The sequence below is a fragment of the Drosophila kikkawai genome, chromosome 2L (genome assembly GCF_030179895.1).
Source record: "Drosophila kikkawai strain 14028-0561.14 chromosome 2L, DkikHiC1v2, whole genome shotgun sequence".
Classification (NCBI taxonomy): Eukaryota; Metazoa; Arthropoda; class Insecta; order Diptera; family Drosophilidae; genus Drosophila; species Drosophila kikkawai.
Window position 1 is genome coordinate 17,613,393 of NC_091728.1, and position 13,507 is coordinate 17,626,899.

A 13,507-nucleotide genomic window follows, 5' to 3' on the forward strand; every position below is an offset into this window, starting at 1 on the left:
AAATTAAACTGCAAATAAATACATGTAATCCTCCTTGTAATTGTTGAAAAAAGGAGAACAAACACCAGAAAATTGATAGAAAAAGAAAATTCCTTTCTCTTATAGCACGTTCATTGTCTAAATTAAATTAAGAGGTACATTTTAAAACGCAAACTATTTCTTTGCCATATCATAAGGAATCTTTGGCACAAAAAGTTTATAAAAGAGTTTATTTTTTTTCTACTTTCGATGGCAAAACTATTTATTGATAATACTAGAAATATGATCTTAGACAACAAAACGTCTTAATTAATTTGGCCATAAATATTAATCTTAGGACTATATATTCGCTTATTCCACTATCTAATCTTATTATTAAAGTGACTAATAAAGCGATTGGCGTTTTATAATTCTGCAGAAAGTGAACCAATCACGGAAATAAGGCCAACTTATTTTAATATAATATTTAGCTTACTCCTTGAAGGCACTATTTAGCTCTTGGGCGTATCATCATAACTGCAGTTTTCAGTGATTCATAAAATCCGTTAAAGGTATACCAGTGTACGCTTTTTCCAAAAGAATTTTCTTCATATACGCCAGCCAAGTTGCTATATAAATCGGAACTCGGTAAGAATTAAGATCAGAAAAGGTGATGACTATATACCTACCTAAGTTGACAATATCGGTACCACCAGGCGCCTGTAAAATGTACGGCACAGTGAATGGTTTCGTGAATGTCGTTGTCGCGATCCTTGGTGGAGAATTGCATTCCCAAGTGATATGTGAGTGAATCACCGGCGGTGCCGGAAAAATTTCCCAGCGATTCCAATGTATAATTATTGGCCTCTCCCCCGACCCTGAAATTGTCGTACATCCCGTAGCGTTGCTCTCCTTCGTAATCCTCCATGAGGATCAGCAGCTCCTGGGGCACCGAAGAGCTCAATGCATGCAGTCGGGCCAATCCCACGAAGTATTCACCGTCCACTTGGCCGAAACCCTTCTCGTAGTCCATCCATTCTCGGTAGAAGTCCTCGCTGCCATCCGTCCGCCTTAAGATTATAGTCCAGCCGCCGCCATGACTCTCCTGATCGCAGGCCACCTTAAAGGGGTTTCTACTGTACTCGGGTACACGAATCTCAGTGACGCCACTTTTCTGAGATTCCTTCAATGCTTCGTAACAGTTTGCGGGACGGGGACTTGAGTCTGTTTGACAGGACTCCACCAAAAGATCTGCCTGGCGTTCTTGCTCTGCTCTGAATTCCAATGAAAAGACTGGTAATTTTGAACACTACATAAATATTTGATGAAATATTTACCGCACATCAGCCAACTCTGAGCTTAAAGCTGCTAAATTATTACATATTGATAAAAGAGTACACACTTCAACATTATTTTCGGTGATTAATGCTTTTGGTTCTCTTATGCGTTTTAGAGATAACGCAGGGTGGCCCCCTAAAATAATAGCCTGACGTTCTTGTTCCTTGCTATTATTGAAATTCTGATAATAGTTAAAGTAATTAATTTAATTAAAAAAATTAAATATTTACCGGATATCCGCCACTTGCGATCTTATTTCTGCAATATTGTCACAAATCGAAAGGAGGGTACATACTTCGTTTTTAGTTTGAATGGCAAAACCATTGGAAATTAATAGAGAAAAAATTAGACCGATGAGCATCTTGACTTGTCGAAAAGACTTTGAAGACTGAGCAATATTTCTTTTAAAAAATATCAAAATCACATTGAACTGCTTATGTTGCGATATTCTTATCATACTTCCTAATCTAATCTGTCGCATTTGGACTACGCTTGCAGAGGTTATTATTTTTCTGGGCATTTGGTTGTATAAAACTAAAAAGTGAATACTTAATTAATAAATATAATCATGATATCGTATCTCCTGACTAAATTTTAAATATCGTTATTATCCACAAATCATTCCCAAATAATATTTAGAAACTCATCACTTTATTTAAAGATTATACGAAATTGTTGTCTTCACTCTTAGGAATATTAATTTTTATACATTTATACTCGTGATATCTCAGGAAATCACTAGCTTTTGGGCCGTATCATCATAATTGCGGTCTTTAATGGATAATAAAAGTAATTAGAATTCCAGCGCAACCAGTCGCCATAGAGACCAGCCAAGTTGCTAAATAATACGTAATTTTAATTAATTATAAACGGAATATAGGACTTGATAACCTACCTTTGATAACAAACATTGTACCACCAGGCTCCTGAACATGATGCAGCACAATTAAAATCTAGAGGTCTTGCGTTATCGTGGTCTTTTGTGGAAAATTGCATTCCCACGTGATACTCGAGAGCATCACCGGCGGTGCCCGTATAATTTCCCACCGATTCCAAGGTATAATTGTTATGTACTCCACTGACCCTGAAATTGTCGTACAACTCGTAGCCCTCTCCTGCAATGTCCTCTAGGATGATCAGAAGTTCCTGTTCCACCGAAGAGGTCAATGCATGCAGCGGTCCCAATCCCACGAAGTATTCACCGTCCACTTGGCCAAAGCCCTTCTCGTAGTCCTTCCATTCGCGAAAGAAGTCCTCGCTACCATCCGTCCGCCTTAAGATTATAGTCCAGCCACCGCCATGACTCTCTTGATCGCAGGCCACCTTAAAGGGGTTATCACTGTACTCGGGCACACGGATCTCAGTAACGCCACTCTTCTGAGAGTCTTTCAACGCTTCGTAACAATTTGCGGGATAGGAAGCTGTTTCAGTTTTACAGGATTTCTCCAACAGATCTGCCTGGCGTTCTTGTTCTGCCCTGAATTTTAATAAAAATACTGGTAATGTTTACATTACATAAATATTTGATTAAATATTTACCGCACATCAGCCAACGCCGAGCTTAAAGCTGCTAGATTATTGCAAATTGATAAAAGAGTACACAATTCATTATTTTTGGTGATTAGTGCTTTTGGTTCTCTTCCTGGTTCAAAAAATAAAGCAGGGGAGCCCTCCAAAATATTAGCCTGTCGCTCTTGCTCCTTGCTATTTTTGGAATTCATTTATAGTTAATAATATAATGTAATAAATATTAAATATTTACCGGATATCCGCCACTTGCGATGTAATCTCTACAATATTGTCACAAATCGACTGGAGGGTACATACTTCGTTTTTAGTTTGAATGGCAAAACCATTGGAAATTAATAAAGCAATAAATAGAGCGATCAGCATCTTGACTTGTCCAAAAGTCTTTGAAGACTGAGCATTTCCTTTATAAAAACCAAAACATTGAAACTCTTATCATACTTCTTAATCTAATCTGTCGCATTTAAAATACGCTTGCAGAGGGTATTATTATTCTGGGTATTTGGTTGCCTAAAACCAATAAATTCATACTTAAAAGGTATTATCATGGTATCGTATCTACTGACGATCTAAATTTACTTCTTTCGTATATCAAAATTATTCTCAAAGCATTCCCAAATATACTTTAGATGGTCATTTCTTATTACTTTATTTCAAGATTATACGAAATTGTTGTCTTCTTCACTGTTAGGAATATTAATTTGCATACATTTATACTCGTGATATCTTAGAGAAGCACTATATTTTGGGCCGTAACATCATAATAACTCATATGAAATGCCTTTTATTTTAAAGCTACAAATAGCCAAAATGTTATGAGCTCTCTAAAATTAATTATTTCGTTACTCTCGTATCTAAAGTTATTTAAAAACACGACCTATTCTTGACTATACCCCTTATTTCTTTTTTTCCGAATAACTTTGAGTCACATCCGCCAACCAAATTGCTGAGAAGGGGGAATTCCAGATGTTTACCGGTTATTGGCCTTATCAACAATAAGTATTTATTAAAGTGGTATTTACACTACTGGCCGAAATAATAAGTACATGCGTATGAGGTTTGTTTCAAGTCCTATAAAATTTGTTTAATATACTTAAGGAAAAAACCCAATTTATTTTTAGTTTCCGTACTTATTCTAGATAATAAAAATAACTGCCTAAAGGATTTTACATTTCAAATTTAGAGACAGGGGTCAATTTTATCCAAAAAGCATGAAAATGGGCTGGCCGAAATAATAAGTACACCCATTCTTCTAAGCCTAGAACTCGGAAAGTATTAGATATTTTTCACTTTTTTCTTCTTATAAGTAAACTTAGATTAGTATCCAATAAAAGCAAACTCGTTTTAGGGAACTTTTGCTTTTATTTTTGACATTCTAGCAGGAAGTCTGTGGCAAGTCAGTACTAGAAACTGAGACCTGATTTCTTTAGCAAATCTTCACAAATCTTCAAAATTTTAAAATGTTTTGGTTACAATAATTGATTATAAATATACCGCACAGCTGCCAACTCCAAGCTTAAAGCTGCTAGATTATTGCAAATCGATAAAAGAGTGCAAAATTCATCATTATTCTTGGTGGTTGCCACACTTAGGCCACTTGCAGATTCGAGAGGCAAAGCAGAACCCTCCAAAATATTAGCCTGTCGGGCTTGCTCCTCGCTATTATTTGAATTTAAAAAGTGAGATGAAATAATATTGAAAACATTGAAAACCTTACCGAATAGCTGCCACTTGTGATTTTATTGCTGAAATATCGTCACAGATTGACAAAATAGAACAGACTTCGTTTTGGACGGCAAAATTAATTGAAATTAAAAACAAAAATAATAGACCTAAAGGCATCTTGACTTTTATAAAAGACTTTAAAGACTGAGTTACTTTTGAGAGACTTTTAAAGACTGAGCCACATTTCCTTAATAAATGGCCAAAATCCCATTGAATTGACTGTTTACTCCGTTCTTGTCTTATCGTACTTATCTTATCTGTCTCTTTTGTATAAATTGGAAGTGGGTCCAGTGTGTCATACTTCATAGAAATCAGCAAGAATTTGGCAAAGGCTGGCACTAATTTTATTAGTTTAATTATTGACCTTATCATTATGCTTTCCCGGAACGACTTTTAGTGATAAAAGCGAGCGAAAAAGGGGGAATACCGGCATTACTAATCTTTTCAAATACACTGATAAAAAAAATAAAATCTTCTTTTGAGATTTTGCGCATTCTTAATTTAAAATCTTACTATAAGACCAAAAATTCTAGAAATGAGATTTTTCAGGGTATATTTACGAACAAAATAATCTACTTTTAAGATTTGCACATTTTTTGGCATTCTTAAAAAAAAAATCTTAAAAAAAGACCAAATATTCTAATAAGAAGAAGAAAAAATCATAAAGTAATACCGAAAATGATTCATTTTAAGAAATAAAAATCGTAAATTAAGATTTTTGTTAATCTTAAAAATTCAGAAGAGACGGCTTCTAGTGTTGTCTCTTTTTTTCTCACACAAAAATGGAAGTCATAGTGCCGTCTCGCTCTTACGACCATTCTTAAAAAGACTATTTTTAGCTCAGAGAGGGAGATACATTTTTTTTTTGTTTTCTCTGTCCTTGGAACTGTATGTATTTACGTTCCCGACATTAGTGTTTGATTTGCCTCAGTGGCCCAGTTGGTAAGCGGTCGGTCTGTGAATTTTGAGACATGGGTTCGGATCCCAGCCGGGAAAAAAAATGTAAGTAGCTTTTAATAAAATTTCTAATACTAATTTAATTTACAATAATCATTTCTAGCTCTATAATTACAGATTATACAAATTCTTTCACAATAATGTTTAATTTAAAATGTTTGGTATTACGAATGTTTAGTAGTATTAACTAAGGCCGGTCTCGTTATAGGATTCAAACAAATTTTTTTTTCTTAATTTAAGCCTTGTTATGGTCATTTTTTAAGATTTTCGGTCGTTTATCGTTCTTATTTTAAACTTTTTTAAGGATTGAAATAATATTTGAAAAATCTCAAATGTAGAATGAAAAAGTACTTAAAAGATGACCGAAAATATCCAAAGAAGACCAAAATATGCTTAAGCCATTTTCGTGACCGAAAAATCTCGTTTTTATGACCAAAATTCTTGTTTTTTTTTATCAGTGTACATATCTTCAGCCTTAAGTAAATTAATTGTAATATTAATCTGGAGTTTTATATATTAATGAATGCATTTTTAGCATGTAATTTTTATACTCTTTTTCAACAATAATGATAGTTATTTTCCTTATAAATCAATTTTCTCTTTATAAATTAAATCCTATTTGTAGAAGCTAAAAGTTTAAAGAAGTGTTTTCACCCATCCGCCGGAAAAATAAGTAACCTCATCAATTAGTCAAGGCATAGCCTTGGCATCACTTATTACTAATTCACGTCTCCGGGAAGAGGCAACGACACAGGACAAAAATATAGAGACAGAACTACGGGCGAAGGACGATTAGATAAATAGAGAGGGACCGAGTCATTTGTCACTGTGAAATTTATTAAAATGATTATCTCGTATCTACATTTCGCACGGAATGCCTAATTTTTTCCCAGGACAAAACAACACGCGCCTCCTTTTGGCTTTCAGTTTGTACATAGCTCTGTATTTTTTTTGTTCTTCTTTCCTGTGGTTTCTTATTAGGGGTACTGCGGCAGTTTTTGCCAATTTGAGTTACTGATAAGGACAACAAAAGCTACGGCCCAAAAGTGTGTATATACACTGGGAGATATTGTCACTCGAATGCCATTATTTTCTAATTGAAAATTGTTGAATATTGCGTTGTTAGGTTGAAAATAAGGCCAATTACATTGCTATATTTTGTATATTTTTCTTAAAAATGTATTTAAAATATTAGTAAATTTTTAAATATTTATTAAATCTTTAAAAGTATAAAATAAATTTGTGTTAATTCTATAGTATAATTAACTTCGAAATAAAACAATAAGGAAAAGTTCGATATATTGCCAAAAATGGTCAGTATGTTATCGAAAATATTGAAATTCCAAATATCGAAATATTTAATGAACCGTTTATAATTATCAACATTTTTGAAAAGATATCGAAAAAGATGTAAACAATATATATTCCTTTGTCTTCTCCTAAGCTATATGTTTTTTTGTCTTGTTTATAAATGATAAAAAACGATAAAATATCGATTGTTCCTAACAAATTCTTTTCATTTTTATTTACGTTTAAAAACAAATTTCTGCGAGTGCTTTTGGGTGGAATTTTCGGTCCCTTTGGCTGGGGCCATAGTTTAATTGTGACATCGGGAATAGCACCCCCAAACTCTCCCCATCCCAGAAATCTCGCCCTCAGGGGAAGGCAATTAGTTGAACTGCGCCCTGGGGAATTGCGATAATTAAAATGCTTTTGCTGATGCTGCCGCTACATGCGGAAATATTTTTTAAGCAACTAATCTGATTGCTCCTACATCAACTCTGTCAGCTCTGTGTGTGCTCCTGGAGTCCTTTTGTGTCAGTGAAACGGAATCAACATTTGCATTCGATTCGATGGCAAAAAGCACTTTAATTTATTTACCCCCATTCAAAAGTCATTTCATTCTAATCCTATTAATTCAAATTCAAACAGTTTTACACCATCAAATAGAATTGCTTTCCGATGGAGGCGGCGGAGTGTTTGGCTGTTCATTTTGTTGGCGTAGAAAAATTGAATTGCATTGTCTTACGCCCAGAAAATATTTTGGCTTGGCTAAAAAAGGATTGCGAATGGAATTTTTTGTTCAAGACAAAGAGGTTTCCTTTTGGACACCAACATGGCCACCTGGTGCTGTCAAAATCGAAAAAACCAAATCAGAAAATCCAATCACAGCAACCGCATTGTCGGACTGACTTTTGAGTGTTTGATTTCAATTAATACGACTCGCATTCATGAATCTGTGTGTGTTGATAGATTTTGTGGCTGTCTTAAATAAATAAAATAAATAAGAAATGTTCTCTAAGACACTTAAAAATCAATGTAAGTACCTAAAAAAATCTGCAAATGATAATTTAATTAAATAATGAGAAAACAACTGCTCATCTTTTTCTATATGAATGAGGAAGTATGTATACTTCTGAAATCAGACTCTCCTTTATTTTCTGAATCTGAATACATGAGTATTTTAATTTAATTTTGGGCCCCCCGGCCAAGGCCTCATTTAAATGCATTTCAACCCAGTGAAACTCCGCCGCCAACATCATAATAAAGATGAATTTTTGTAGATTGTGTATTTTTCCAGTTCGTGTAGCAATTTCTTGCTAGAATTTGTTTGCCCATAGTTCTCCCACCGAGTTGATTTTTCGGCTTTTATTATGCCTTGGGCACAGTGTAGGCGAAATTTATATAATGAAAGAAGACTTGGTGTATATAAAAGTGCGTACATACATACATAGCAGCTCTTTAAAATTAAATTTCTTCCTTTTTTTTTGTTTTTGGGGCAAGAACGCCATTAAATATGCAGCAGACGATCCTAAAACACGTATCATCCTCTGATGCTGCCGCAGCTTCGCACTTTCGTTGCGCTAAATGAGTTTCAGCTGCAAAATTAAAAACTTTATCAGCAGCACAAGGAGGCCTTAGGTGTGTGTGTGTGTGTGTGTGAGTGTTGGAGAAAAAAAACTTGAAACTTTTTCATGAAGTTAAAGCAAGGTAAAATCAAATTATTGTGGTTGCTCGCAGGCTGGCAAAAGGATTACGCTATGGTGGCGCCTTCCCCACATTTTCCACCCAGCACATACCATTTCCCCTACCATACCCACCCCATTTTCCACCTGTAATCCAACCTGCCGGCATTGCATTTTCGGTTGGAGCAGCCAGACAGAGAGACGCCGACTCCAGAGAGCCAGACAGTTAGACTCGCCTGGCTGCCTGTTCACATGAAGTTGGCGCATTCTAATTGAATTTTCACTTTTTTCCCCAGGATTTCCCGCTTTCCCTCGCTCACCTGTGCCACGACTACGTGACGATGGCCTGGCACAGAAATTGAAATAATTATTTTTAATCTTAAGTACGACTTGCGCGTAATGAGATTTGGATTATCGTGGCACCCTTTTTTTTCTCTTCCAACATGAAAAAAGCAACTGATTACTATGAGACGCATAAAAAATGCATGAAAATTGTATATAGGATATGAAATTATCACAGAATAAAGAGAATTTTTTTTAGGTACCGAAAATGATGATTAAATTATAAATATTATGAACTTTTGTGGTTTTCTTAAAGCTTTAAGCAACTTAAATGTAAAGAAAATCATGTAAAATGAAATTGAATTCTTTTGTTTTAAATTGTTTTTATTTTAAAATATGTTTTTTCATTCCAAATTCATGTTCCTCTTGTATTAAAAATCTTAGAATTTATTTTTCGTACTCCTAATAATTCTTATATCCTCGTTTTTTCAATGCTTGCACCCTGGGAGTGCTGGTCTTGTTGTTGGTGCAGTCATTCTTTAGAAACAAAGATGAGGACACTGAACTCAGGGAACAGTCGCTGTCATAGTCACTGCCTCCTCCCTCTACAAATTCGAGTAACTTCAAGGCCATTTCCAGACGATGACGAGTTTTCCTATTTATCGTTAGCGTGTACCAGTCTTTTTTCTCGCTCTTTGGGGCTTTAAAACTCGATTCCGTTTCTGGTTCTTCGTCTTCTTCAGAGCTAGAGGTATCATCAACTATTTGAAAACTGCTGTCTTCTAAATCTTTTTTCTTTAGATTTTTCTTTCGATTTTTTCCCAAGTTGACGGCTGCCAATAAAGCCGAATTCACGCGATCTATTTCACTTTTGTTCAAATCCTGATAGCTTTTCTGGTTTTCGGAATTGCCTAGGATCTTGACTTTATTTCTCTTATTTCTATCTGCCATAATCAAGGGAATTTATGTTTTCTTTTCAAATTTTGCCTTAAACAATATTATTTAACTTCCGATTTTGATTTTGTAAGACATAAATCAGTGACTGAAAACTGAAACTCGATTCGTCTTTGATTTCCATGACTTGGCCTACGTTGGTGCATAAATTGCCGGCAGGCAGGAATAACTTTTCCTCGATCTTCCTTTAGCCTGGCAAATATTGCATTTTCATTAAGTTAAAGTTTGCTTTTTAGTTTAATTTTTTCTTACCCTTTTGCGGCTTCCTTCTCTGCTCTCCTCCGTTTACTTAAAAAACTTTTTGCGGCAAGTTTTTCGGTTCAAACTTTGCATGTGTCTGTCTATCAGTCTCTGCCTGTCTGTCAGTATGTGTGTGTGGGGGTGTGTGGGGTGTGCGAGGTGTGTGTGCGTGCGAGCGCGTGTAATAATCATGTGCGCAGTCAAAGCAAAATGACGATAGCATTGACGCTCTGGCCAAAAACTTTTGACGGGGCCAAGTTGCTTGGGGCCAAGTTGCCAGCTGCCACTTGCAGAGGGCCGCCTTTTCCCAGACAATTTCCCACCAATCTAAAGCGGATTTCTTAATAGCAAATAAGCTTAGGTTAGTTGGGCTGATTAAGACAAGTGCTGGGGCTAAGCGGTCTATTGAAGTTTGTGTCTTGAGACCAGTTTAATTTGTAATTAGAAGGAATATTGGAAATTGAGGGAAAGGATTTATGAATTTGATTTAAAGCAAAGTAGAACTTGTTTTTTAACATTGTAAAATATCCCTTAAATATAAAACCAATTTCAAAATGTATATTTCTTAGTAACAAGCACAAAATATACAAGTATACTTCAGGTAAACAGTATTAAATGCTAATATTGTTAGAATATTTTCATCTTTGTTTACCTTCAAGTATTTTTTACCTACTTTACCCGTTAAGGCAAACCCTTTATCTTATTTTTTAAATATAAAATTAATCTTTCGGTTTTTCTCTCTTTCCAATAACCAAGTAATCAAAAAAGATTCGCTTTGAACGGCACTAGATTTTAATAAACTTCAAAACTCGAACTCAAAACCATTTTCACACTTGGCCGATCGTTGACAATAAACGAAATTGAACAATTCTTTCTATCACCGCACTTTCACACTTCGTTTTTAGAGGGATTTTTTGTGTGTGTGTCAAAATGAAATGAATAAAATATTAGGTGGCTAACGGGCGACAGACAGAGTTGGGAGGGAATTTCATCATTGTCGTTTTTTTAATAAACTTTGGCAAGTTCATCAAAAATCTTTTGGTTTATCAATGCAGGAAAAGCGACCATAAAAAGAAATTGAATTTTTTATACATTAATAGTCGGGTCGAATTGCGTTTTTTCTAAAAAATATTCTATTGTGCGTTTTGGCTTTGATTGCTTTCAGACTCGGATTGACTTTGGACCCTTTGTCTTTTTATGTTTTCAATATTTTATCAGTAGCATGAAAAAATAAATGAAATGAAATTTTAATGTTAAACGAATTGTTATTGTGAATGAGTAAAGATTTTTGTCCTAACTTTTGATATCTTTTATTGAAAAATATATAAAGAACTACTTTAATTTTTACTGAAGAGAATAATAAACAGACTTATTGCTAATGTTTTTATCTGAACACTAACCTAGAGTCGAATTCAATATCTATAAAATATATACTTGATATCATCACCTTTTCAATTGCTTTACCATATAGGTTTTGTACTTGTTCTGCCAACGGAATTCAACATCGTTGACCCAAATATGGCTACAGGTCCTTGAGCACTCAACAACTTGTTGGGTCATCCCTTCTGCCCAATGAGCAGAAGTGTTTCTGGTCGGGCTTTTCACCGGGCAATGGACACGGAACTTGGCACTGGCCAGCTGCTCTCGAGTCCCACTAATGCCCATATGATACACTAATGCAGTTTTCATTAATTATTGTAAGACATAAATCAGTGACTGAAAACTGAAACTCGATTCGTCTTTGATTTCCATGACTTGGCCTACGTTGGTGCATAAATTGCCGGCAGGCAGGAATAACTTTTCCTCGATCTTCCTTTAGCCTGGCAAATATTGCATTTTCATTAAGTTAAAGTTTGCTTTTTAGTTTAATTTTTTCTTACCCTTTTGCGGCTTCCTTCTCTGCTCTCCTCCGTTTACTTAAAAAACTTTTTGCGGCAAGTTTTTCGGTTCAAACTTTGCATGTGTCTGTCTATCAGTCTCTGCCTGTCTGTCAGTATGTGTGTGTGGGGGTGTGTGGGGTGTGCGAGGTGTGTGTGCGTGCGAGCGCGTGTAATAATCATGTGCGCAGTCAAAGCAAAATGACGATAGCATTGACGCTCTGGCCAAAAACTTTTGACGGGGCCAAGTTGCTTGGGGCCAAGTTGCCAGCTGCCACTTGCAGAGGGCCGCCTTTTCCCAGACAATTTCCCACCAATCTAAAGCGGATTTCTTAATAGCAAATAAGCTTAGGTTAGTTGGGCTGATTAAGACAAGTGCTGGGGCTAAGCGGTCTATTGAAGTTTGTGTCTTGAGACCAGTTTAATTTGTAATTAGAAGGAATATTGGAAATTGAGGGAAAGGATTTATGAATTTGATTTAAAGCAAAGTAGAACTTGTTTTTTAACATTGTAAAATATCCCTTAAATATAAAACCAATTTCAAAATGTATATTTCTTAGTAACAAGCACAAAATATACAAGTATACTTCAGGTAAACAGTATTAAATGCTAATATTGTTAGAATATTTTCATCTTTGTTTACCTTCAAGTATTTTTTACCTACTTTACCCGTTAAGGCAAACCCTTTATCTTATTTTTTAAATATAAAATTAATCTTTCGGTTTTTCTCTCTTTCCAATAACCAAGTAATCAAAAAAGATTCGCTTTGAACGGCACTAGATTTTAATAAACTTCAAAACTCGAACTCAAAACCATTTTCACACTTGGCCGATCGTTGACAATAAACGAAATTGAACAATTCTTTCTATCACCGCACTTTCACACTTCGTTTTTAGAGGGATTTTTTGTGTGTGTGTCAAAATGAAATGAATAAAATATTAGGTGGCTAACGGGCGACAGACAGAGTTGGGAGGGAATTTCATCATTGTCGTTTTTTTAATAAACTTTGGCAAGTTCATCAAAAATCTTTTGGTTTATCAATGCAGGAAAAGCGACCATAAAAAGAAATTGAATTTTTTATACATTAATAGTCGGGTCGAATTGCGTTTTTTCTAAAAAATATTCTATTGTGCGTTTTGGCTTTGATTGCTTTCAGACTCGGATTGACTTTGGACCCTTTGTCTTTTTATGTTTTCAATATTTTATCAGTAGCATGAAAAAATAAATGAAATGAAATTTTAATGTTAAACGAATTGTTATTGTGAATGAGTAAAGATTTTTGTCCTAACTTTTGATATCTTTTATTGAAAAATATATAAAGAACTACTTTAATTTTTACTGAAGAGAATAATAAACAGACTTATTGCTAATGTTTTTATCTGAACACTAACCTAGAGTCGAATTCAATATCTATAAAATATATACTTGATATCATCACCTTTTCAATTGCTTTACCATATAGGTTTTGTACTTGTTCTGCCAACGGAATTCAACATCGTTGACCCAAATATGGCTACAGGTCCTTGAGCACTCAACAACTTGTTGGGTCATCCCTTCTGCCCAATGAGCAGAAGTGTTTCTGGTCGGGCTTTTCACCGGGCAATGGACACGGAACTTGGCACTGGCCAGCTGCTCTCGAGTCCCACTAATGCCCATATGATACACTAATGCAGTTTTCATTAA

General features: G+C 35.0%; 2 protein-coding genes and 1 long non-coding RNA gene across 3 annotated transcripts; 1 reads left to right on the top strand and 2 right to left on the bottom strand.

Moving 5' to 3' along the window:
* Positions 1-234: 234 nt before the first annotated feature.
* LOC108076949 (fibrinogen-like protein A) lies at positions 235-1,686 on the bottom strand. Its single transcript, XM_017169999.3, has 4 exons — positions 1,527-1,686; positions 1,296-1,463; positions 648-1,232; positions 235-587 (listed from the first exon to the last, which is right to left on the bottom strand). The coding sequence occupies exons 1-4, from the start codon at positions 1,655-1,657 to the stop codon at positions 467-469; spliced, it is 1,005 nt and encodes a 334-aa protein (XP_017025488.1). The 5' UTR covers positions 1,658-1,686; the 3' UTR covers positions 235-466.
* Positions 1,687-1,925: 239 nt separating this feature from the next.
* On the bottom strand, positions 1,926-3,224 carry LOC108076940 (microfibril-associated glycoprotein 4-like). Its single transcript, XM_017169988.3, has 4 exons — positions 3,059-3,224; positions 2,836-3,000; positions 2,192-2,773; positions 1,926-2,134 (listed from the first exon to the last, which is right to left on the bottom strand). Exons 1-4 carry the CDS (start codon positions 3,187-3,189, stop codon positions 2,035-2,037), a joined length of 978 nt encoding a protein of 325 aa, XP_017025477.1. The 5' UTR covers positions 3,190-3,224; the 3' UTR covers positions 1,926-2,034.
* A 4,305-nt stretch (positions 3,225-7,529) lies between these two features.
* Positions 7,530-9,788, top strand: LOC138927874 (uncharacterized). The gene is made up of 2 exons (XR_011444313.1): positions 7,530-7,824; positions 8,768-9,788. It is a non-coding gene; the product is annotated as an uncharacterized lncRNA (long non-coding RNA).
* Positions 9,789-13,507: the final 3,719 nt, after the last annotated feature.